The sequence below is a fragment of the Lampris incognitus genome, chromosome 18 (genome assembly GCF_029633865.1).
Source record: "Lampris incognitus isolate fLamInc1 chromosome 18, fLamInc1.hap2, whole genome shotgun sequence".
In the NCBI taxonomy this organism is placed as follows: domain Eukaryota; kingdom Metazoa; phylum Chordata; class Actinopteri; order Lampriformes; family Lampridae; genus Lampris; species Lampris incognitus.
The window spans coordinates 30,957,597-30,984,661 of NC_079228.1; the positions used below are offsets into that span (position 1 = coordinate 30,957,597).

The following is a 27,065-nucleotide window of genomic DNA, read 5'->3' on the forward strand; positions in this document are numbered from 1 at the left end:
CTCTTAAATTAATCATAAATATGGCTGTGGTACATTAGAGTCACAAAACAGATTTTTTGGTTCCAAGATTTTGTGCAGGTAAAGAAGGAAATAGAAAAAGAATAAAAATATAATAATAATAATAATATTTAGCGTCTCTAAACGAGCCTATCTATAGAGCAAGTTAAAAATCTTCCTGTCGGCACCTAATGCTCTTTTACCGACGTACTTAAAACACGCACCTAGCAATATACTTTCAGACCGAACAGAAACCAACAGCCGCTTCTGTGCCTCTGCTTGCAGAAATAGACAACAGAAATAAAAATTATAGCATTTAATAAGACCATAAAACCTCTTCATAAATTAAATAATTAACATTTCTTTTTCTTTTTTTTGTAGATGATTGGCCTATCGTAACTTAAAACTCTGTACACTGCCCAGTCGCTAACCCCTCCCCTGAACAAGGACAAAAAGCAAAGGAAAAAAAAAAAAAAACATCACAAAAACCTGATTTTTCATATTACTCGCCCTTCGAATCTTTCTCGAGTGGACACTGGGCCCAGAGTCGGACACATTTTAAACAGTGATAAAATCTGTACATCTTGGACTCTTCTATCTACCAAAGCGTTGTTATTCATCTCTGTCATTTACTTGCACATGTGAGTAACCTCAAGGTTGATAGCACTTTGGAGTTGTTGATTGTTTACCAGCTATTTTTTTTGTTTATATATATATATCTATCTATATATAATTAAACATCAACTTATTTAAATTCGTTTTGTTTCATCAAGCTAGCTAAATACTTAGTCCTCTTCTAGGGCGACACCACGCGTCGCCCTCCCCCCAGTTTGATTGGTCGTTGTCGGCAGGCTCCTCCCCCTCCAAGGTCCTCCCCCTCCTCCCCTTCGAAGTCATCGTCGCGGGCGAACTCCATGCCCTCCATGGCCTCCAGGCCCCTCCTGGGTGGCCTGGTGGGAGTCAGCGCAGTCCACGCACACGCCGTAGCGCCGTGAGCCGTGGCGGATGCCCACGCTGGCAGCTAGCATGAAGATCTTCTTGCACACCATGCACTTGTACTTCTTGTCCTTCTTGTGCACCTGGACATACAGAGAGACACATACATGGAGAGAGAGCGAGAGAGAGAGAGAGAGAGAGAGAGAGAGAGAGAGAGAGAGAGAGAGAGGAGAGAGAGAGAGAGCGAGAGAGAGAGAGAGAGCGAGAGAGAGAGATATGCACCAATATTTCCCTTTTACTGCTGATACCGAGTCAGAGTACAACTTTTTAAAGTGACGTTGTGTGATTTCTCTATCAATTAAGCGAACAAGATGGGCTGCTTTCTTTGTGCAGAGGAAATGACATTCGCTACGCGGCATGATATAAATGAACCTTTTTTTCCTTCAGCAATGGACCACATGTAGTATTTTACCTGCAACCTCTGCTACTAACAAGCATTGCTGAAGGGGAGGGGGGGGCATACCATCTAAAATCCGGTGTTCATTTTTATCATGCCTGGTGGCGAGTGTCATTTTCTGCTGCGCGAATAAAGGATCACGTCTTGTTCACTGGTTTTGTGACAATACTGCCCCTGCTGCTGCACCAGACCATTCGAAGGAGATAAGAGTGGAATTAAGCGGTGGACTGAAGCTCCAGAGGTCCCCATTTGTTGTGCACACACTCCACATCTTAACAAATTGATGAAAAAAGATACACAATGTCACCTTTAATTAGCGTCCGATACCAAGTACTGATCTGACCCATTACAGACTTGGACCATTAGTTTGGGGTAAATAAGCAAAATAACTCAGCCGGAATCAGTTTTGTCCCACCATTAAATAAATACAGGCTTCCATGTGCCAAAAATGCAGTAAACCTAGCCATTTTCTTTTATTTATGACTTTTTTTGTGGCAGTAAACCAAAAAATAATATTTCAGCGCACACCAGGATTGATACCGTTTTATTAACAGATTACAATATAACAAAAATGTGGCTTTTGCTATTGGATGCTTGTCTTGGTAAAATCTCAAACACCAACACTACATTTCCCCCGTTATTGCCCCAGTATCAGGTACCTGTATAGGTATCCTTTATGGAGGATTGATACACACCTTACAGCCAAGATGGGCTACTTCCTGCTGCACTGCAGTGTTAACAAAAACAACAATATGTCTGCCAGAAAGAAACCATGAGCACCAAGAGATCCAAGGCTGGACAAGACACCGCTGTGTCTGGCAGAAGATGGGAGATGCGTGTCGAGAGTTGGTCCAAAGGTGAGGAGGATGGATTTCTCTCGTGTGTGTGTGCATGTGTGTGTGTGCGGGCCTATCTGCAGTGTGTGGACTCACCAGGGAATGTCTCTTGACGTGCTCACGGCGGTGTGAACAGCTTGCCGCAGATGTCGCAGCTGAAGGAGCGCACGCCTGAGTGGATGATCAGGTGCCTCTTGAGAGTGCGCCGGTGCTTGGCTATGTAGTTACAGTGGGGACACTTGAGCTTATTGAGGGCTATGTCTGACGACTCGCCTGGGCGGGGGGTGGGTGGGGGTGGGGGGTGAGAGATGGAAGGATAAAGAGGACAGAGACAGACAGAGAGACGGGGGGGGGGGATGGCGAGATAAAGGGGGGAGAGGGGGAGAGAGAGAGAGCAACAAATTCACCACACGCATGTAGCAGACAGCGACCAAGACGGACACGGCTGTCTTCCTTTTTTTTTTAGTCTCCACTGGTGGAAACATACTTTTGATTTGATATCTTATCTCTTTTATTCTGTTGTGCATTTTGCAAAACAGACAACAATGGCTGATTGTCTTACTTGCCAGATTTAAAGCGACTGTAAGTAAATACACACAATTAAAGAACAGAATAAATAAATGCAAAGCTTTCTTTTAAGGGACCTTTTCATGAGATAATGCTCCGAGGTGCCGTGTGTGTGTGTCATATTTATATGTGCGTACGTGTTCTGATAAACGGGGAGGCAGGGATTGTGGAAAACAAGTTGTTACTACAACACTGGTTAAGGATGCAGTACCCATCACAGACCAAATGTAAAACCCGCTGCAGCAGAAGCGGCGATACTTTCTGGTAGGTAACGTTTTCTTCAGAAAAGCGCCCTGTTTGATGAACGGGGCCTGATAAGAGAGTTTTGGCCAAGTGCTTCCTCGTAGCTGACATATCAGCTTTACAGATCTTTCTCTCTGGGACCGATGCTGACTATAACCAGTGTCCCTGCCCAAATGTTACGGATGCAACCACTTCATGTAAAGAACTAAAGCTAGACTGACGTATGAGGTGGCAACTTGGGACACGTGGTACAACCAGGCCAGACTAATGAGTGGCTCTGCAGGAGAGAATATTTAAAATATTGTTCAACATTTACGTCACTAGAGTTGCGGGTTAAATGTGATCTCTGTCTTGGCCCCAGCTAGCATATAACAAGTTTCTCAATAAGTTAGACACAAATTACTGTTTTAACTAGAATGTCACAATTACTCCAAAAAAAAAAAAAGCATCCAGGTGGTGTGGCGAGCTATTCCGTTGCCTACCAACATGGGGATCGCTGGTTCGAATCCCCGTGTTACCTTCGGCTTGGTCGGGCGTCCCTACAGACACAACTGGCCGTGTCTGCGGGTGGGAAGTCGGATGTGGGTATGTGTCCTGGTCGCTGCAATAGTGCCTCGTCTGGTTGGTCAGGGCGCCAGTTCGGGAGGGAAGGGGGAACTGGGGGGAATAGCGTGATCCTGCTACCACACGCTAGGTCCCCCTGGTGAATCTCCTCACTGTCAGGTGAAAAGAAGTGGCTGGTGACTCCACATGTATCGGAGGAGGCATGTGGTAGTCTGCAGCCCTTCCTGGATCGGCAGATGGGGCGGAGCAGCGACTGGAACGGCTCGGAAGAGTGGGGTAATTGGCCGGATACAATTGGGGAGAAAAGGGGGGGGGGTCCGTATCGTCACTCTACCGAAACGTAATATCAGATTTAAGTTTGATTTCCCAAAAGTATAATAACCTCTTTTCCCCAATTTATTTCCTGCAAAGTTAGTTACTGCCTCTTTTGCATCTGGGCTTAACTAGCCCAGATGCAAAACAGCAGTGGAATTTACCTTTTCCAGGTGGGAATATTCCAGATAGTCGGATTTTATTTAGCAATAGGATGCTAGGGGCATGAGACATCCCTGCTATTTTAGATACCATTACGAACAGGCAACTGCTATATCCTGATTTTAAGGTAGGGGGATTCAATTCCCAACTTTGTTAAAGTAGAGGAACATCAATTTAACCATTAATGTAATCAATTACTGCTTCCACTGAGTAACAAGTAATAGTTAATCTTTTAAATGTGTAACAAGTAATGTGTAATCCATTTCCCTTTTCGGTATCAAGCCCAAAACTGATCACAGGTTGTATGGCTGCCATCTGACCAGAATATTCCTAAGACTCTGATAGGACCAAGTTTAATAGGAACGCCTTTTCTATCATTCCTAATGCTGTGGGGCAATAAATCCCATTTGATGATTTATAACTGCACTTAATTAAACAAAATATGTCAATTTGCACGACAACAGCCATACAACCACCCTCAGGACCGTAACCAAATAAGTCCAATGTGGTTTTCTATGGGAGTTTTTTTCCTCAAAAAATATTGAGCATGGATATACAGCCGAGTTTGTTTGTTTGTTGTTTTTTTTTTATTAACTTTTTTTTTCAAGCAAAGCTTCACGCAAATGAAATTATAGAACACAGCCCAGCTAACACATATCACACACAATCAAACCTCCATGACCGCCAGGCTCGGGTGAGAGACCGAGTAACTGGAGCATAATAACACAGCACAACAGTTTTGAAATGTTGATTTCTAGAAATAAGATTTTTCCACCTATGAACTCCCTCGGACGTCTGCGCTAACAAGCTAACATGGAAAACGGAGCTTACAAATGAATATGCTAACCTATTGATTTTGAACAGTGTGTAAAATAGTGTTCCTCACGGTGGGGGCAGTGGGGTGTCGGGGCCTGGCCTTTTGTTTGAGCCAGGGAGCCCACAACAGAGGCGTTGTCAGGGCAGGTTGCTAAGGGGGAGGAAGGAAGGGGGAGCGGGCTGACAAGAAGCAGGTCACCTGCTGTGTGTGTGTGTGTGTGTGTGTGTGTGTGTGTGTGTGTGTGTGTGTGTGTGTGTGTGTGTGTGTGTTCCATCTAGCAAAGCACCAACTTGCTGACTCAAAATAAGATGTTAATGCAGGACCGAGATGCCGGGTGAAAGTAGATTTCAAATGCATTTAATCATAAATACAAAAATAAAATAACAGAAAAAATAGACTTTGTAGAAAGAGACTTTGAGCAAGTCAAGTCAATTTCATTTGTATAGCCCAATATCACAATTACAAATAGTATGGGAAAACTTCAGAGGAAAGAAAACAATTCCTCTTTCTTGGAAAGGCCAATTTGCAACCTCAAATGTTCTTTTCTTTTGTTATTAACCGAAGGTTGTTTTAAATGTCCTATATAAATAAACTTGACTTGAAGGATACCAGAAGATATAATGAATTATAACCTGTGTAACAGTGTTTCCTCATTTTGACGATACGATTAGATCCCAGTCTCTGCAAAAACACGTAGCTTGAGATCAAATCCCATGATAAGAAACCTGCGGCTGTCTCCCCTGCTCCAGTCTCCCTCACCCATCTCCCAAACGTCTCACTCAGGAATATTTGGACTGAGCTACTTACACTCACTTGGGAGGACTGAATAGCTAGGCTTGTTGCAGTGGGACATTTTACTGGTGGTATATGGCATTAAAGAGATACTTGCATCAAAATCCGACTTTTCCTGTTAATCGAAGGAGTGTGGATGCGATTGATGAGACAAATGGTCGCCCTAAAATCACATTTATGGCCAGATGAGAGATATCGGCAGTCGTGTAAACTGATTTCCGGTTGGCGAAAATGTGGTAACTTGCCGTGTCACGAATTACCACTAGCATAGAGGGCGTGTCCGTAGCGGGACCCTATAAAAGCGGAGACACACCCTTTTGGCTCGAAGGAATACGGCTGTATTGGCTGAGCAACATATTCATGAGGCGAGTAGTCAACTTCCACTGAGAAAGAGGAATCGTCTACCACTTCCATATCCTCAACCTCAAAGCTTCCGTCAGTGGTCTCGTCGCTCGCTTTTTTTTTTTTTTTTTTTTTGGTCAAGTGACGACAGAGCAGGAAGGGGGCTGTCACCAGTGAATTTCTCGTTTTTCTGTGGCAAGCGGTTTGGCCCACCCAGCCACACATACACAACCGCCCTGAATTTCAGTAGCCAATAGCTATGAATCATAAAACCACACCTACCTTTTTCGGCTGTAATTCAAACCACCTATGTTAAACATGTGCTCAGAAACAGCATGAAAGTATCTCTTTAACGCCAGGAGTATTCACTCAACGCCATTACCGGTATTTTGTCACTGTTAAATTTGAGGGTGTTTTATTGCTCTGGTATTGATGTTTAGCATCTAGGTTAGCTCACTAAACACGCAGGAAAATGTGCCAAACATGCTTATCACAAATCAGTGATGGTGTCGAAGAGCTGATGTCCAGCCACATGAAGCCCCAGACAGACTACACGACTTTAATAACTGTATCACACTGTGAACAGACGAGGAACTGGACGCTCTCATATTGAAATCTGCAGATTTCTAATCTTTCCCATCCTAAGAGGTGCACACACCTTTTTTGGCATTAACCAGCTCACACTACATGAGCATATCATGACTTTTCCAGATTCTAGTTGTAAAAGTCAAACATGTTCGATATAACCGTGATAGATCTGACTGGTTGAGGGGCGAGATTTGAATCCTTAACCCCTGCACACAAAGGGATAACGTGCGCCAACCATCTGTGGCAACCTTAGCTATTCTGCACAGACTCTCCATGATTTGAGCACGGCCAAATTGAGGTTATAAGTGGCTGTTGAATCATCTGTATTTCTGGCTTAGGGTTCTTGTTGTTAGAACCCGCCAGGGGTCCTACCCAGGCACAGGTGTTATGCAGCAGTAGCAGAGGATGTGCAACACAGAATAGGGAAGGCTACCGTGCCTTTTAATTCAGGGCGATGGTTACGCTGTCAGACGTCTTTAAAAGGGTGGAAACACCGGTGTTAAAATGGTACCACCATTACAAATTAAAGAAAGAAAAAAAAAAGGCTTGTATGGCCGTTTGGTGGCAGTCTACAGTGTGAGGCATCTTACCATTCTCCCAGGACTCTCCTTGCTGCGAGTCTTGGATGAGGCTATACGGGATCTGATTGGCCAGCTCTGGGAAAGGGGGGGGGGTCAGAGAATGACAGTGGGAGGAGAGAGACAGAGAGACAGAGAGGTGGTTGAGAGCCTGGGAGGAGCACACCTCACCAGGCTTATGTACACATCAGCCCCCTTCCCAACCCCCAACCTCTCACATATAACAATGAAAGGGTTCTGCAAAACAGAGTCAACATACAAATGGACAGGCCCCCCTCCCCCACACTATATGTACAGTGGTACGTTCCCCAAGTAAGATCCAATTATATTCAGACCGGGGCCAATGGGCTGTCCCGCTGGGAGTCCAGCAGTGAAGGGGTTAATAGGACAATGACAAGAGACAAGCCCTCACACACAGTTTCAGCTTACACTTTGCTTTTGTGTGCACCTGTGTGTGTGTGTGTCTCTGGTTCCTGTGAACTTAGCTCTTATAACCCATTAAAGGCACACCCCTGTGTATGTGTGTGTGTGTGTGTGTGTGTGTGTGTGTGTGTGTGTGTGTGTGTGTGTGTGTGTGTGTGTGTGTGTGTGTGTGTGTGTGTGTGTCTCCATTCTCCCTGGGTCAATATTTGGAATGGTGAGGACAGCCCCAGTGCATTAGATTGGATTAGGGAGTGAAGGGACTGTCACTGGTGGCTTTACACCTTCCAGGGACCTGTGTATCTGTGTATATGTATGTCTGTATGTGTGCCTGTGTGTGTGTCAATATAAAGTTCAAGACTGAGGCTAGTGTGTATGCAAATGCCTTTCACCTGCTTGTCCGTGTGCGAGTGTCTGTGTGTGTGTGTGTGTGTATGTGTATAGCAGCAAATAGGCAGCCCGCCCATTTGAACAATCCAACGGTCCTGTTTGGAGAACACCCAAGAGTTTATTGGCCGCAAGAGTCGACTAAGGGCTTTGCCTGGTAAGAGCAGACATTGATGGCATGGCACTTACAGGCCTCGAAGCTGACCCCCACTTTCAACCACTTTAATTTTCCAAGACTGCTCGCCTTACTTAGTCTGGCCCCATGAGCGGTCAACAGACCAACATCGGCCACCTCAACAATATTTAGTCATCACTTGACACTGATTAGAGCCGCTCCATGCCGACACTCTGTCAAATATTTAAAAAAAGATGCTACGTCTGTGTGATGTCTATCTGAACGCTGACCTCTGTTGTTCAGATATGCGATCAACAACAAGATGCGCCCCTCAGCCTGCTACTTCAACCAAGCAAGACAAGTACATTCAGAGAGATGGTGGATACTCAGCACGTTTGCTGGCATCTGCCATTTTCCAACACCTTCAGCAGATCTCGGTTCTCCGCGACTGCTGCAGAGTTTGCCAAGGGCTGCGAGTGTGAGCCAAGTCTCTGGGTGGCAAGGCATCACATAACAGCAAAAATACTCGGCCAGGTGAGCTTCTGGGTTTTTGAATAGAGAAATATGGAGTGTGTTGAGTCATTTACTTACTTTGTTTCAGTCAGTACCACTCAGCTACCCCTGCTGACATTTACTATTCATACTGTGCATTGGGAGAGCCCAAGTATTACATGTGGCCTCCATTAGTGCTTCACTCCAAGAAATGTACTACTTGGAAAAAGCGACACTATGTACAATGATTGCTTACACGGAGAGTAAGTAAAATTTCCCAAGGAATAACAATGATGTAGTTAGCCATTTTAAGACTTTTTGCTTACAAGATTGGACTATTCTTCAAGATTTTCAAGATTTCTGAATAAAGGGCATCCAAGTAGTGTAGCAGTCTATTCCGTTGCCTACCAACACGGGGACCGTCGGTTCAAATCCCCGTGTTACCTCCGGCTTGGTCGGGCGTCCCTACAGACACAATTGGCCGTGTCTGCAGGTGGGAAGCCGGATGTGTCCTGGTCGCTGCACTAGCGCCTCCTCTCGTCAGTCGGGGCACCTCTTCACAGGGGGTAAGGGGGGACTGGGGGGGAATAGCATGATCCTCCCACGTGCTACGTCCCCCCTGGTGAAACGCCTCACTGTCAGGTGAAAAGAAACGGCCTGCGACGCCACGTATATCAGAGGAGGCATGTGGTAGTCTGCAGCCCTCCCCGGATCGGCCGAGGGGGGTGGAGAAGCGACAGGGATGGCTCGGAAGACTGGAGTAATTGGCTTGGCCGGATACAATTGGGAAGAAAAAAAAAAAGGGGGGGGGGTTAAAAAAAAAAGAAGCAAAGATTTCTGAATCATTTAAGCATGCATGGTTGGAAGTCGGGAAACCTTTTTGTACCGTATTACAGATACTGAGCATTTTTGGACGGGAAACCTACTGCGTGGACAAATTCAATCAATGCTTCGCCTATTTTCCGAAAAGAAGAGTGCGGGCAGGGGTTAACTACATCTCCGTTACAATGTTTTCCATCCTACAGGCATAGATAAAACGAGTTAAAACAAAGGCCAAGAGGGTGACATCACCACTGATATCTGGGACAGCTGATATTGGCAGACGACAGTTCATAAAGTCAAATAGGGACGTACCCATGGCAGCTACAGCTACTGGGATGACAGTGGCCTTGTTGTTGGATAGATTATCTGGTAACTCGACGGTCACAGGACCAATCCCAGCAAACCCGACGTGTTGCAACAAAGTGTCCTTGAGCAAGGCTAATGAGAATACCTCATGTGTAAGCGAAATATTTCCTTACATCCTGCAACATAATCCACAAAACAGTGTCCCCAACAGTCAAGTTTCCCCAAGTTATTTTCTTGTGGTAGACTTATATATATACTGAGGCAGTACAAACTCTAAACGCAGCATAAGAGGGAATTTTAAATAGTTCCATCCATCCATCCATTATCCGAACCGCTTATCCTGCTCTCAGGGTCGTGGGGATGCTGGAGCCTATCCCAGCAGTCACTGGGCGACAGGCAGGAGAGACACCCTGGACAGGCTGCTAGACCATCACACAGGGCTGACATACACACACACACACACACACACACACACAGACGCGCGCGCACACACACACACACACACGCACACACACACCTAGGGACAATTTAGTATGGCCAATTCACCTGACTTACATGTCTTTGGACTGTGGGAGGGGAGAACATGCAAACTCCACACAGAGGACAACTTGGGACGACCCCCAAGGTTGAACTACCCTGGCACTCGAACCCAGGAACTTCTTGCTGTGAGGCGACCACGCTAACCATTGTGCCACCGTGCCGCCCCTGTTAAATATTTCATTTTGGGTAAAATTTATTTTTGGGCTATGTGTCTTATGCTGTGGTGAGCTACTAGCAATAAACCACATAAACCACATGAAAAACATTAACAACACGACAGGCTTTGCCTTTTGATAAAGCGACAGATCAATGCGTAACAAGCCATGTTTCCATCCAAATGTTAAACACAATTTAGATGAATTAAAAAAATTCAAATGCAAAATCAGTTGCATTCATTATCTTAAAGGGCCCATGTCATACTTTTGGGGGTTTTCCCTTCCCTTTTGTGTGTTATATAGGTGGGAGGTGCATGTAGAACTTCTGCAAAGTTACAAAGTCCAAAGTCCACGCCAAAGGGAGTTATACTCTCTGACAGAAAACACTGCCTGAAACGCCGCCTCGTTTGTAGTCCAGCGTTTTCTTTCGTTACTTATCTACGTCACTATGTAACATATTTTCATAATGCCCACCCTCAAACAAAGTTATGTAGAGCGGACCTGGAAAGAGCTGGGTTAGCGCGTATCGGAACGTTGAGTAGACACTATTTTCTTCGGTGCAAAGGCAAATTCCCTTTGTATGGACTTCCAAAGGAGGATGAAATGACGAATCAGGGGTTAACATTAATTTTTACCACTATTTCTCAGCAGTACAACTCCAACCTTTTATTGGTTCCCCTCCATTTTACTGAGGACTGCTTCCTCAACCAGGCACAGTTCAATGATGTGGATTTTCGATTTGTTCACCTTTCCTGAAGAAGAGAGCACAGATAACACTGGATACAATTTCTTTTTTCGGGCCAACAACAGCCATGTGCCAATGTGCTTGTTTGTTCACGCCAATTCAAAGGATTCTTTCCCTAATAGAGCCCAGTATGAAGCTGGATTTTCAGTTAGGCTAGTGCTGAAAGATGGGGCTGTTCCATCTGTAAAAGGCCGTGTTGAGGAGTCAGAAGCGCAAGCTCTAAGTAACATTATATCACGGAAATGTCTGTGTTGTATTGATAATAGGACCAAATGGCTTGTGAATAAAGTCAATGGGCGTATACAATGAAGCTTAAGTTATTTAGGGAGCTAATGGTGATTTGCAGAAACAATACAGAAGTGCACCAAGCAGTCAGCTCTATGCCTTTATTTCAACCATATCCACTCAAATCATGGCATTATTTTCACAGCCGCTGAGGATAAATGCCACCATCCCCAAAACATGACATTTTCAAGTAATAAGCAAATATAATTTCTTTAATACCAACAGCAGCTATGCTCAACCGAAGACATTCCAAGCCAAAAGTTGTTTGGCGACAGCATAATAACATTTTACTAGCTACATAACCTGTTATTTCCTGACAGCAGAAGTTTTACACTTCAGTCTGCATTTTAGTGTATTTCGTATCGAAAGAATAAAGCTACCATTATATCACACAATAAGCAGGTAATGAGTGAAATATTTACCAGACACATCCTGCTGCAATCTTTGATGCTGTGGATGTTCGTGCTGTCCACTCTCATATTCCAGATCATATTCGGGGTTGGATGGATGGATTTGAGAAGTTACCATTTCAAATCAAGAACGATAAGTTACATTATGTAGTAGGTTTGCTTATGGAATACCCTACACCGGTGTTGTATCGAACTCGTTTCCCCGTCAAGATCTGTTTCCCCATCGCCAGATGAAAATGTTTGCATGGAAACAGGTTAGCTATCAGTTAAGGTAAGCATTGGGCTGAAGTTGGGTTAAGGTTAATCAAGCGTCCCAACGTTGTATCGAATTCTGGCTAGGGGGAAACAGATCAACGGAGAAAAAAAAAAGAGTTCAATACAAAACTGCCAAGAGGATAAGCCGGTGTTCACAAGCACTGGGAGCTGCCCCCTCAGCAGGCTTCCGAAAATCAGCCAATTAGAAGAAAGTGGGCTTTTTTTGGGGGGGGGGGCTTAAAGCTAAAATAGCCCAAACAGCACGGCTTATCCACAGGGGTGCCTCAAGGGTCAGCGCTCAGTCCCCTTCTCTTCTCAATATACACCACCTCACTTGGTGTAATCATCCGCTCCCATGGTTTCTCATACCATTGCTATGCTGACGATACCCAGCTCTTCCTATCATTCCCGCCAGACGACCTCACAGTCTCGGCACGGATATCATCATACCTTGCTGATATCTCTGCATGGATGAAAGAACGCCACCTTCAGCTTAACCTATCTAAGACTAAGCTCCTTGTCATCCCAGCTAGTCCATCCTTACAACAACAGATCAATATCCAGCTCGGATCAACCAAACTCATGCCCACAATGTCTGCCCGAAACCTGGGTGTCATGATTGATGACCAAATAACTTTCAAGGTTCATGTGGCCTCAACTGCTCAGTCGTGCCGATTTTCCCTGTACAACATCAGGAAAATTAGACCCTACCAGTGTCAGCATGCAACACAACTCCTGCAAGCTCTTGTAATATCACACATTGACTACTGCAACTCCTTACTGGCAGGTCTCCCTGCATGCACTTTCAAACCTCTGCAAATGATCCAGAATGTGGCAGCGTGTCTGGTCTTCAACCAACCCAAAACAGCACATGTCACTCTGCTGTTCATATCCCTCCACTGGCTCCCAGTAGCTGCCTGCATCAAATTCAAAACCTTGATGCTCACTTACAAAACAGTAACTAAAACGGCTCCCGCCTACCCCAACTCCCTCATTCAGGTCTACACTCAGTCCCGCTCCCTACGCTCTGCCAAAGAAAGGTGCCTGGCACGTCCACCACAAAGGGGCCCTAAGTCACTAGCCAGATTCTTCTCTTCTGTAGTTCCCCGGTGGTGGAACAAGTTATCAAACTCCATTCGATCCACTGAGTCCCTCTCCATCTTTAAGATGAAGCTTAAGACCCAGCTCTTTCACGAACACCTCCATACCTGATGGTATTAATAAAATAAAAAAATTTTAAACAAATTTATTTCTGATTTTTCCCTTTTTTCTCCCTATTTAGTGGCCAATCGATCCCTATTTTAGTTCAAACACCCACCCTCGTACTGCATGCGTTCGCCTACTGCATCTCTCCGGCCGGCAGTCTCGAAGGAGATGCCTCCCCACTTTCATGACAAGGCGACTCCAGGCCGAACCACTGCTTTTTCCGACACACACAGAGACGCATTCATGTGACGAACACAAGCCGACTCTGCCCCACTCCCGAAGACAGCATTGCCAATTATTGCTGCTTCGTTGAGTCCGGCCATAGTCGGATCTGACGAGACCGGGGCGCGAACCCCGGTCCCCAGTGGGCAACTGCATTGATACAAAGCTGATGCTTAGACCGCTACACCACCGCAGACCCAAATAAAAAAATTTTTTTAAATCGCTTCTATGCACTGCCTTTGTGCACTGCTTGTTGACAACTATGTCCTATCGGACCTGAAACTAGTTTTTTGGCACTTACTTGCGTTGTTGTCCCCTGACTTAGATCCTTGCTTGTGTTGTATTAACTCTCAGATGTACGTCACTTTGGATAAAAGCGTCTGCTAAATTAAATTGTAACATTTAGTCTTTGACATTTGGGAACCCTGACCCCCCATTCAAAAGTGTGCCAAATATCAAAGTTACCCTTATATTTCACATACTTTTGAATGGGGTGGTCGGGATTCCCAAATGTCAACAGCTAATATATGCGTCTGAAAAAGACTGGAACCAGATCAGCATTCAAGAGGAGCCTCTACTATGGAACATATTTCAATTTCACATTGATAAGTCAACATCAAGTCATTATTTAGCTTTGACATTTGGGAACCCTGAACCCCCATTCAAAAATGTGCCAAATGTCAAAGTTATCCTTATATTTCATATTTGCCATACTTTTATATAGTGTGGTCGGGGTTCCCACATTTGGGATTTGCCATACTTTTGAATGGGATGGTCGGGGTTCCCATATTTGACATTTGTCATACTTTTGAATGCAAAAGGGTCATTACAAGATAAATAAGGACTTTTCTGAACTGTGACTCATGCAAAGCTACTCTAGTTAAGCCCCAGAATATAAAATATAGAGCTGGAACGAGCATGATATGGCCACTTTAAAAGTATTTCATATCACAATATTTCATTTATTAGAGCTAAATTGATTTCAACAGATTACACATACATTTTAATCATTAATAATTCAACAAAAAATGTAGAATTAAAAAATAAAAAACATTCCATTGCTCTTCATCACGTAAAGGCAGCAACTTTTCAGCCCAAAGTGAGCATAAAAACTCCTTTGTCATAGCCAAAGGAGTTTTTATTATTTTGGCACATTTCCTCTAACCTTTTCTCCTTCACAACTTCAGAACGCACATAAAAATAGCCTGGAAATGTGGCTACGGAGTACTGGCTCTCTGATTCCTGGCTAGGACACAGACATCCTGATATTCACCCATCAAAACTTAGCCCTACTGAAGATGAGAGGAATAACACTCTTGAATTCTGGATTGTGGGGGCTGACTTTTCCTTTTCAAGCCGACACAACATTGATATGTAGCAGTAAACGGCTGCCTCAAGCCAGGGCTTGGGAACCATTTTACCGTGATTTACAGCCTCCCTGAAACCTTGACCGTATCTTTATTTAGAAAATGAGTGTACATTAAATACGGACATGATGGAGCTAAACAACAATGATACACGAGGAGAAGTAGGTTGGAGTGTTGCCGTGTGCAGACAGACACATTTAAGTGAAAGTCTCTGAAGGCTATTACAGCACCAACCCGCTCTACTTCATGTGCACGTGAAAGAAAAAAAAATCTCCAGAAGGAGTTGGAGGTGCTAAGAGCATTGGAGCACATTAAGAGAGGCCTGGATTGGGGGGTGGGCTTTGAGGTTTTTGCATTTCATCTGTCTGTCTGTCTGTCTGTCTGTCTCTCTCTCCATCTCTCTCTAAATGTTCTAGCCACACACTTTCTCCATTACCCCCCCCTCCCCCATTCATACCACTCCATTTAATACGTGGATATCATTAGGTTTACGTAGAGTGCCATGCTTAATGGGGCTCAGCAGGAACAGAAGGTTGAAGCCCAGAGCGGAGATTAGCAGGGGAGGTACTGTATACAGGATGGATGGAGCAAGAGGAGGGTTGAGAAAGACACTAAGTTAGAGAGAGGGAGAGAGATATGGGAAAGAAAGAAGGGAATATACAGACAGAGACAAGGTGGGAGGGGGAATGATTGAATTATGAGCGAGAGAAACTAAACTGATGGACAAGACACACACACACAGAGCGAGAGAGCGAGTGAGAGAGACTGACAAAAAACAAAAAGAAAGCAAGCTAGTAAACTATTCTAATTATGCATAACTGGCTGCTGTGTCTCCAGCTGAAAGTAGCTCCAGGCTAAGCTAACACACGTAGCCCCACCAATATACCTCCGATGAAAGTTTAGCAGTGAGACATGGCCGAGGGCAGAGAGAAAAGAACATAGGAGATCTCAATAGGTCCCCAGTATACCAGGGGTGGGGGTGGGGAATCAATGCAAAATTGCAACACTAAGCCATGATAGTTTTGATATCATAGCATTTCTCCTGAACTGCAATGCTAAAATACAATGAACAGGTGCTGCGAAGAGGTTTGACGCAATGAATTCTATATCTATGACTGTTGGAATTTAAATTCTTTGAGTGTTTTCTCAGGGACGTTACATGTGTTTGAAGCTCTATTTTTCTTTTTGGATTATTGCAGTTTTTGCATTACACAAAAGGGGGGACAGGACCCCCCCCCAAAAAAATCATAATATCAAACTGTAGTATTTGCTATATATTATGATGACTGAAAAATGTCAATATCTACCAAATCGGCATCAAAATATCGCAACATCGAATTGGGAAACACCTGCCCATTCCAAGCCCTGGTGAATGCTGAGCAGTCATGCATTTCCACTAACTGGCTACAGAGGACTAGCCAGTGCAAATAAATTATTCATTTTGCTGCATTTTCTTTTAAGAAATTCTGTTACTCATTTTGGATGGTCACAGTAATGAAGGAGATTTGTCATTGGAGGCATATTCACTTGGCCCTGGAGCTCGAGCCAATATAGGCTAAATACATAAATCTGACATGGCTCAGTCCTCCACCCATCCCACACCAAGTGGAATGAGCACCAAGTTTCTGTTAGCCTCTTCAAGACATGTGTTGACATTTAGATGTTCTAAGCAATAAAATGCAATGCAGGAATATAAAACAGGGCTGCCATCATTTTGTACCTGGTCTGTTGCCTGGGCTGATGCCTTATGAGCTGGTTTACAGAACTTTCCAGAAATCACACTGGAAAATATGTATTGCTTTATCAGATGCATACCAGCCTTTCACATTCCAGGGTTGGCTTGAGAATTTGTTACAAACACGCCACTGGCACAGCTCCAAGGCTCTGTTGTTTTTTTTTAACTCAGGAGTGTGCAGTTTGTTTTGGGGCAATACAGAATCAATGTGGAGATTGAGGACTGTGAGACTGGAAGACAGAATGTGTGTGAGAGTGAGTGTGTTTTTGAGATGGAAGAAGTGAGATGTGTGTGTCATACCAGCATTCTCAGAGAGGTAGGAGAAGTCCTCTCGGGGGTAGGAGGCAGAGGGCTGGATGAACATGCCCTCGTCGAAGCCCTCCTCTGGCTCTGGTGGGATGTTGTATACAAAGCGGCGTGTGGTGGCCTGCTTTTTCCTCCGTCCGCTCCTGGCTGCTGTATCCGGTGCCTCTCGCTTTATTGCCGCCGGCACCGCCGCGGCACCCCCAGTAGCTGGCTCGTTCCAGACGAACACCTGCCCCGGGCCACTCACCGTCCGCGTGTCGTTGGCCTCCACTGAATCCGATGAGTTGTCATTGTGATGGATCCAGCTGCCGGAGGCTCTGGAAGTCCCCAGGGCACAGCCCTCACCTCTGCCCATCGACACCTCCACATCGCTGGTTTCCTCCTTCACTCTGCCCACTTCCTCTTCCTCCTGCGCCTCTTTTCCCTGGTTGCTGGTGCTACTGCTTGCCTTGATGGACAGCTTGGATAGGATGCTAGTGGCCCAGAAATTGCTCGGCTTGCACTCTGGACCCTTCTGTCCCTCTTTGGCAACTGTCCGCCCCTTGTTGTAGTCCACCACCACTGAGTCAGGGGCCTCCTGCTTGATGCTGATGTTCAGGGCGTCCTTGATGAATGCCCGGCATGACTGCACCACCTCGGTCATCTGGAGGTAACTGGCGACTGTCATCACTTCGATGGCATTCTGACTGGTGAGCAGCAGGTTTCCAGAGTAGAGGAAGTCAAGGATGACAGAAAAGCCCTGGACGGCAGCCACGTCCAGGTTCGTGACTGTGGTCTGGTCTTGGCTCTCACTATTGGTCAGACAGTAGAGGGTCTTGAAGTAGCGGCTACCAGCCACTAGGATGTTCTTGTGTGCGCGGAACACCTGGCCCGAGACGACAATGTTGACGTCACAGAGAATGCCGCCCTTGCGCTGCTTGTCCAGCTCCTGTAGAAGCTGGTAACAGTAGGAGTTCTCATTGGGTTTGTTGCGGTAGTCCTCGTCAGAGGGGATAGTGGAAGGGCTGGTGTTGTCAGATGGCCTCTCCGTCTCCTTTGGAATAGAGAGAGAGAGAGAGAGAGAGAGAGAGAGAGAGAGAGAGAGAGAGAGAGAGAGAGAGAGAGAGAGAGAGAGACAAAGAGGGAAGGGAGTGTTTATATTAGAAGATGTACGATTGTAAGCAAAGTGCTTGTCAGCCAAAGGGGTGGAAAATATATCCTGTCACCAGTGCACCTGCCCTGGGGTTGAAACAGGTTTGACAGGCTTTTGTTGTGAGGGGGGTAGAAAAAAAAGGGCAGCCACAAAGACTATTAAATGGCTCAATGGTGAATTTGCCTGCTGAATTGCTAAAACCCAAACTATCTGTCACTGTAAAAAAATGTTAAAAAAAGGAAGAGAAAAAAAAACACTATTACTCCCAATAAGAAAGATGACAGAATTGATAGACAAGAGGTTTGCAGAATCCCGCCCTGTAATCTCATTTAAAGGATATAGAAAGGTGTCCACTTTATAAAGCTGCCATAAAAATTGTTAAGAACCAGGATGGTTCTGATGTTTTAGCCTAGCTTTGATCAGAACTTGATGGCAGCAACCCTTTACGTTTTTTTGTTTTGTAACCCCATAAATCAAGCTTAACAACTTAAATCAACTATACCAATATTATCAGTGAACAGGTTTTTTTTTTTTTTTAGCCAAGGGGCCAGTGGTTAAAAGTCTGCATTTGAGAGTTAACACCTCTATAAATGCCGATATCTGTAAATAAAAAAACATATTCCAACAGATATTGATTTTTCGTACCCTACTGGTTTTAGGCAGCTTTAATTTTATTAGGACTTTTAACGTTTTGAGTCAAGCCTCCTTCAGCCAACTCATCCAGTTAGCGTTCATTATCTAATGCGAGTTCAATCAGCAACGGGGCCTGAAATGAAACCTGCAGCCTATTATGCCGTCTTACCCCTCACATTTTGCTTCACGTCATAACGACGGAGTAAATAAATAATTTTCTAAAGTAAAGCAGTTGAACCCTGGCCTCAAGAGCCAGAACTCCTACTGCCGCCCTATGAGAACCATCTAGCTCACAACGCTTCGTCGACCCCACAATCATTTCTAATTCGTTCACTTATTCGAGTAAAAGTCGATTAAGAAAAACCTTTCAAACTGGCACACCGACGACAGCGGTATGTAGCAGGCGCAGGTTCAACTTCGAGGCGGACTTGAAAGATTCGTAAGTGTCACTCTGCTCACTATCCCTATCTGAAAACATTCAACATCTGTTTTCAGAAACAACTCTCTGGGAAACCAGATGTAGAAGGACCATCATTGGACTTGGAGGGGAGGGTGAGAGGAGCCCAGCGGCCCTCAGACTACCTGGCTCTGGAACGAGAGGAGGACTGCATGAACCCTTCTTCTACCCTGCAACAGCCCTGCCCCTCCCTCCCTACTCTCCATCCACCCCGCTCGCAGGGCACAGGGCCAGCCTGGTACGAAGCAGAGCACACGCACACGCACAGATAAATACATCCACACAAATAAATACATCCAAGCATAAACACACATTGGGGTTTTGTACACAAACACACAAAAAGCATATCCATGTGCTCAAGAATACAAATCACAGCAAACCACAAATGCACGTACACTATGGGTGCATACGTAGTCTGCTTTATGTTTAACACACACACACACACACACACACACACACACACACACACACACACACACACACACTTTCACTCTCTCCACCACATACATCTCTGGCTCATTTTAGAATTGCACAGCAGATGTCCTAATCCAGAATAATTCACATTGCTCGAGCCCTGCATTTTTGCCCCCTCCCTCCCACACACACACACACACACACACACACACACACACACACACACACAGCTGGGGGTTTCAGTTCGAGTAATTCAGATTAAATCCATTTCTCTGAGGTCCCCACCCAGCCCCCACCCCCATCCCCTACTCTCTGCACACTGCAGCTCTTGTCCAGGGCAGCTTGGGCGTACCGGACAGTATGGGGTGGGGGTGGGGGGTGGCTTATCATCCTTTGCCACAGCTGGAGGGCGAGAAACAGAGGAAGCGAAAGATGGGATCGGGGAGAGCGAGAGAGAGAGAGAGACGGTACGAGAGAGATGGACAGGAAAAATAGGGGATGGTAGTGATACAGGCTCAGAGTCCTATGTGATGGAGAAAAGGAAGGGAGAGCAACCAGGTGACAGCAGCAGGGGATGGGGTGGGGTGGGGGGGTGATGTACAAGAAAAGAAGGGAGAAGGAAATGAAATGGGGGATGACACAAAGATGAGCACAGAAGAAAGGAAAGGTGATGGTGAATTGGTTGGAACAAATGATTGGTTGGGAAAGAAATGTAATAACATGCAAAAAGGAGCGAAAGGGTGAGCGGGAGAGAGCGAGCGAGAGAGAAACATCAAGCCTGGAGAAAATGGGAGTAAGAAGGAAATGTGGAACAGAGAGAGATAGAGAGTTGGGTCACCCCATTTTAGCCTTCACAATGGCCCAAGTTCTCCCCCAGGCTCAATGTCCACTCACTGTGGGCCTTTGTAAGAGGACTCTGCACTCACTCTCAAATTACACAGCAGCTCCCACTTAAAACCATAGAAAAGAGACAGGGTGCGCTTGCTAGCATGCGGTTGGGTCTAGGAGAACTGGGGGGAGGGAGGGAGAATTATGCCATGATCTACACATCAAAGATCCTGGAAGGGAATGGTCATCACATTCGCCACAGTGGCTGGACATACTGAGGCGGTTTCGAACAGCATAATAGTCAGAGCCATTTCCTAGTGTGAGTGGCGGCGCTATATGTAATTTTCTTTGCTCCATGCTCAAAATCCTTCCTTCGGCTGTAAGTTAATAATAAGGCCATATGGTGCAACTACACATACTCAGTTTGTGACTGGCATTAGAGTGAAAACATACAACCGATAAAAGATGACTCCAAATGCCAACATCCAAGGTGTTTGAGCAGCTACACCAGTAATAAGCCCTGAGTTAAGGAAGAATGTGAGGGCTAATGTTAATAAACTTGCCCACTTTTCCCCATGGCTATCTATAGCTTGTAACCTTTACATATTGCTACGATTAAGGGCAAATGATGTAAGGCTTTATGATGCGATGCATGTGTGTGTTTTTGTGTGCATGTGTGCTGGAATCAAGCTAGGCCAGCATGGTACAGGATCAGTTGCTCCGTACTGGCTTCATTATCAGCATCATCCTTTCTCCAGATGTGCCACGTGTTAGCGAGGATCTGAGAGAACCGGTAGACCAACACTGCACAGCAGATGCTGCAGGCAAGACCAGGCTAAACTCAGGCTGCAGAAGCCGGGGCCAAGCGAGAATATGGGGACAATATCAACCTCTACAGCTGTGACGTGGCTAGTTTTTATTTGAGCCAGAGATGATTGGAGCAAAGGAATGAGAGTCAGAGAAAAAGGGGGAAAAATGAAGACTGCCAGCGGGGGCTAGAGATGAAGAATTCTTTGATCTAGGTCAAACGTAGATGCTTCAAAAATCTGCAGTGAATGGCCAATGAGAGCTGATTTACAGTTAGATTAAAGAGAACGAGGCTATAAATTCAGGCTTTCAGAAGCATTTAGCCTCACAGCCAAGATAAGCTGCGACCTAGAGAATAGAGTCTTTCAACAATATCTCAAACCCAAACAAGACACACGGCCCCGGGGCCAACGGATCCATAATGTACGCACGCACGCACGCACACACACACGCACACACGCACACACGCACACACACACACACACACACCTACCTCCTAACAGATATAATGTGATGTAACAATGTCCCCACATAGCACAATGACACACAGGGACCAGTTTCTGTTTACCTATCACCCACACATGCACACCTCCATCCTCCTCTCTCTCTCCTCCACCCCATGACCCTGAGGCCATTTCAATCCAGCCATCCTTCCCCTTCCTCCATCTATCCATCCGTCCATCCATCCCTCTAACCCCACCCGCCCCGTCTGTCCCCAGATGCTGGAACAATAAGGCAGTGTGCGTTTGGCCCAAGGTGTGGGAGGGCTGCACTGAGTGGCTCTCGGCTTCCTAACAATGCTCAAGAAAGACAAGGGTGAGAGAGAGACAGAGAGAGACACACACAGAGAGAGACACACACAGAGAGAGTGAGACAGAGAGAGAGAGAATGTGATGAAGGGGGGCACATTCACTGACAGACTCCATGAGAAGAATTCTCCCTCTGGCCTCAACACCAACCCCCAGCCCCTACCACCTACCCTACCACCACCCTATCCCATCGACCCATGGCCCCCCAATAAACATCCCATCTATCTCGCAGACACCAGACAGGGATGGGTGGGTTCCTTTCTCTATTCTGAGAGCCTTGCTCCCAACAGTCGCGTGTGGTGTTAAAGAAGAGACATTCTTGAAATTAGAGAGCGGAAAACGTCTCCTATACATCCCAGATACTGATCTAGGAGGATTAGCCTCATAAATCTGCCTCATCCTTACCCTTTTACTGTTTAGCAACCGAAGAGAAAGAAAAACGGGGGGAAAAAAAGAAGGAAAAAAAAAAGGATGAACACAAGACAGCGTCAAGAGAATTAAGGACAACAGACCCCTTCTCTAAGGAGACCCACATTCACCACAGATGCCGTGGTGTGTCCCGACTGCTAGAGCTAATCAAGTTAGCTTCAACCAATGCAGCTGGGGCCTGACTAATGTCAGGAATGGGTGAACAGAGCGAGACGCTGTCTTGTCCTCCATAATTCTCCTTTAAACACAGCTTCACAATACACCCTGGTTGAACATACACTGGTGTTCATTACTCCGCCAGCGACATATAGGGGAGAATACACCCAGAGGATAAGATCAACTTTACACTGAACTTTGACCACAGTGGAGTAGCTGGTTCTTAGAAGGGGGGGGGGGACAAGTCTTTAACGCGAGAGCTAACCCCGACCTAAATAAAACTGATATGTGAATCAAATAGTGTTTTATAAGAACAACGCTGGGTGCTTTTTTCCCCACTCTCCAGCTCCGACTTATCATGAGGGAGCGGCAGCTTAACCTCTCAATCCAGTGTCCGGGGTCCTTGTTGCTAGGGAGTAACCACACCAAGCCCCTAATCCCCTCCTACTGCTCTTCTTACCAATTAGAGATGTGTACAAGTTAGTGGATCACTTTAAGTCATTCCGATTAGTGATTGCGTGTGGAGAGGAAGGAACTGACCACGGTAGCGCACTTAACTTACAAATTAGAGTCAAATAGAGCCCTGCTCTTAATTCTCCTGACAGCCCCAATGGAAATCAGGGTACGAGGTGGGATGTGTCAATTTTCAGGCATCAGTGAGGGCTTTTTTTCCCCCAACCACTGAAAGGAGTGGCACCCTTAGCAAGGGATTGGTAGGGCAAATTTACAATCCCAAAGAGGTCAAAGGAAGAATACCACGGAAATGGGGCTTATCACTGCAAAAAACACAATGAATCATAAACGATTTTATCATAAACAAACAGCAAATATGTATATTGTATATAACCAAGTTGATTGTTTTAGACTAAAAACACACATTTTCAGTCCTGTTCATTACAGTTGTATTAACGGTATAGAAGCTCATCTCACTCTTGCAAGTGAGCAAAAATGAGATGTCACATTTAGTCTTGCAAATTTAGGGTGTGGCCTTAATTATCAAAAGGTACAACACCAGCTTTCCTATCAATTTAGAAATATACGGCTGACCAGGTCAGGTGATCACCTAGACACTCAAATGCTGACATCTATTTCACTCATTGGAGCCTATTATTCACAGGCTTGCACATGGGTCAGGCAAGATTGAAGGCTTGAAGGCAACATGATTTACTTCTCTCCTCCTCTTGTCCAGCCAAGGCAAGTGACATCTATGGATTTTGGGGAGTCATTCTAGCACAATGCCTCTAATTTAGTTCCCCAAAGGGAGGAGGAAAAAATGCGCCAGAGGTCATGCGGGACTGCAAGCCAAAGGAATAGCGTTGTGAGGCCGGGTGGAGAGAGGTGGGGGGAGGGGGGGTAGGGGTGCGGTTCCCCAAAGGCTGTGAAGGGTCGAGCCCTTGCCATTGTGTGACCTCTAGCAGGCTATGGCAAATCAAGTCAGCTGCTGAAGCAACAAAAGGGTTGGTTGTACTGTGAACAGTGTTTGTCAAATTAGCTCATCTACTGAGCATAGCAATAAAAACACAGGCAACATGCGAATAGAATCTTAAAAATAATGGTTATCCATGAAAACCATTAATCCCTAAGCATTAAGTAAGAGTATTGAGACAGGGTCTAGCAGGTGTCACGTTTGCGCACCTCATGTTCTTGGTTTGACAGGTGAGAAAAGAGCCAGGTTGTCGGGCGCTTTAGCTCATATCCACCTGACGGGATCCGTGTCACTCTGAGAAGGGGATAACGCACATTTAACAACACAAAAGTTAGCCATTAGCATAGCCGACGTCTTTCCGACAACCCCGACGGCCAGCGAAACTCACTCCAGCTAGGTAGCAGCATTAGCAGCGAGCGGCTTGTCGGCTAAGCTAGTTGTTAGCCGGCTAACGTTAGCTTAATTAGCCTGGAAAAAGGGAGCTTGCATTGCTTGACGTGACAACCAATTTTCACCCTCGAGGTGTAACTGGAAGCGGTATAAGCTGCCGTTTGGAAAGAGGACAAACGTAAAACCGGTGACATGAGCTGGGAAATGTATCACGGGTGATTTTTTTATCGGCTAGGTAGGCGAGTTAATGCGTCAACGGCGTCGGGGAGACTTTAGCTAACCTACCTGCTTGGTGGGATCATTCCTGCCGTGCTCGGAGGACAGGTGATGTCTCAGCAGCAAGGCCCGTTTGTAGTTGCGGCTTCCTTTCACCAGCTCGTCGCTGTTTTTAGTGGCAATGTTGTGACACCACGAGCAAGACATGAGTCCGGTTTCCTGGCAAAATCTCAGCCAGGGAAACTCCTGCAGCCACGAAGCGTGGAAAAAAGAGTGTTTCTGGAGCAGCGTCTGCGGTCTCATCTCTACCCAGGATTTCCTGGAGCCCGCCTCGCCTTTGTCGTCCTCCGACCCGGTGCCGCCGCTCGCGGAGCCCGCACTGTTCGGACCGTTCCCCGCCGTCCAGCTGCTCCCTTCCCGGGACTCGTCCTCCGCTTCCACTTCCACCGAGCCGACACGGTCGTCGCCGGCTACCAAGCTGCCGCCTTCCGGGTCCTCTTCCTCCTCGGCGTCGGGCTCTGTGCTGTCGCTGACGGACCCGGCTCCCTCGGCTCTCTTCTGCGACGGTCCCTTCGCCCCCAGGTCCCCGTCGTCGTCCTGGTCCGGCCTGTTACCGTTTAAGTGTCGGTCTTGACAGGCCGGGGCCTCCCTGCTGTTGGCGTTCCCCCCTCCGACACCGCTGGAACCCGTTACCGCTAATCCACCTCCCCGGAAAGCCAGCGTCCTGCGGTTTCTCTCTCCGGACATTTTCTTCATATATTCCAATCTCCACTTCCTTTAAGAGTATCCTCGCCGTCAAAGCTTTCACTAATTTTGTTAATCGTGTGGGTTAATATTCCGAATTAAGATGGACGGTCGTCGTTTTTATTTTTGTCTTTTCCGTTCTTCCCCCCCTCCTCCTCCGCTTTGGCCTCCCAGAGAGTGTGTGTAGGTTATGCGGAAATAAATAAAGGTTTAAAACGCATAATGAATTTCAGGGTTCTCGCTGCGTCCGCGCAGGCCCCGCAGAGGTCGAATGGCAACGACTTTCCCCATAATGCACCTCGACAAGGGAAAGGGGGGGAGGGGGGGGGAGGAGGTGGGACGGGGTTCTTTTAAAGGAAGATGGGGGTGCTGTTTTAACAGCAAGGGGTCCTTTGTGTCGCTACGCGTGCTTTTCATCTTTGGTCGCCCCCCCCTCCCCCCCATCGACCCTATAAATCTTAGTTTGCCTCTCGGCCCTCCTGCTAAACGGGGTTACAGCCTCGCCCTTTACGTTATCCTACCGAAGAGCTCACGCCCACTGCGCTTACCTTGACGGTCTCACACAGGGCCCATCCCGCGCAAGTACAAGTGGCCAGTCGATGAATAACAAGGTGACACCACAGGTGGATTGTTTTGCTTTCGAATTTATGTATTTTTTTTATCGCTGTTTTCGCGAGTTGAACACATTAGGCTTCGCAAGCGCGATTACGCCCGGTGACGTGTGACGAGCCAAACTTTCCAGCGAAGTTCCCTTTGCAAGAATAATAATTATAGCCTAGTCTGTTCTATAATTGCTCCGCCCAGGAGATTTAAATTGAATGGGAAATTTAAAATTGCTTATTGTACACCATCAAATTAGTCTATGCAATTTCTGCAACGTGTATTCTCGAAATACACATTGTATAATAATACTGTAATGATGGATCAATGTATATTATGTGTCACGATGACCATACATCATCTCTAATTGAATATGATAAAAAAAGTGGAAGACGGATAGTGGGACGTAATGTAGCAGTCACTCCAATGTAAGCTTTCACACTCACACAAGTTGACTACTGACACTATGTCCAGATCCAATGTACTAAGCTGTCAGTCGTTACCATAGAGGCCATCAGATCTACACCATCATGAATCTAGTGGTCCATTTTACAGGTAAAATACATAAAAGAGTTATTAGAGAGTAGACCCTGTGCGTGCTGGTGTGTCATTGGGGTTGTCAAATGGGCACCTTCCAACATTTTGAGGCTTTTAGGATGAAAACGAAACAGTTCCAAAGTTGAACGGTGCTATAAATTCTCCTTTCATTCCATTAAACGCGGTTATCATACATTGCAAATAAATGAAATGCACGAAATATTCCCACCCATCTCAAGGCAAGGTGTATTTGTTTCCTTTCATTAACAATTTGTCCAGCAGGTGGCAGTCTTTCATATGAGCGACTGGTTCTCGCTCTCTCTCTCTCTCTCTCTCTCTCTCTCTCTCTCTCTCTCTCTCTCTCTCTCTCTCTCTCTCTCTCTCTCTCTCTCTCTCTCTCTCTCTCTCTCTCTCCGAGTAATGAGTAACATTGTTGGGTGTTCAGTTTCAATGCAGCCCAATTATAGGCTTTACACATAGCGTGTGAACAGGGATGGGATTTGACTCAGGCTCTCAAAACAATGGGCT

The 27,065-nt window shown here is 45.9% G+C and overlaps 1 protein-coding gene across 1 annotated transcript; it reads right to left on the minus strand.

Moving 5' to 3' along the window:
* Positions 1-884: 884 nt before the first annotated feature.
* Positions 885-25,568, minus strand: zbtb10 (zinc finger and BTB domain containing 10). The gene is given in 6 exon segments (XM_056298981.1): positions 885-1,076; positions 2,323-2,352; positions 2,354-2,499; positions 7,204-7,269; positions 16,954-17,992; positions 24,726-25,568. Coding segments are annotated over 6 exon segments (2,154 nt in total). The 5' UTR covers positions 25,413-25,568; the 3' UTR covers positions 885-890.
* Positions 25,569-27,065: the final 1,497 nt, after the last annotated feature.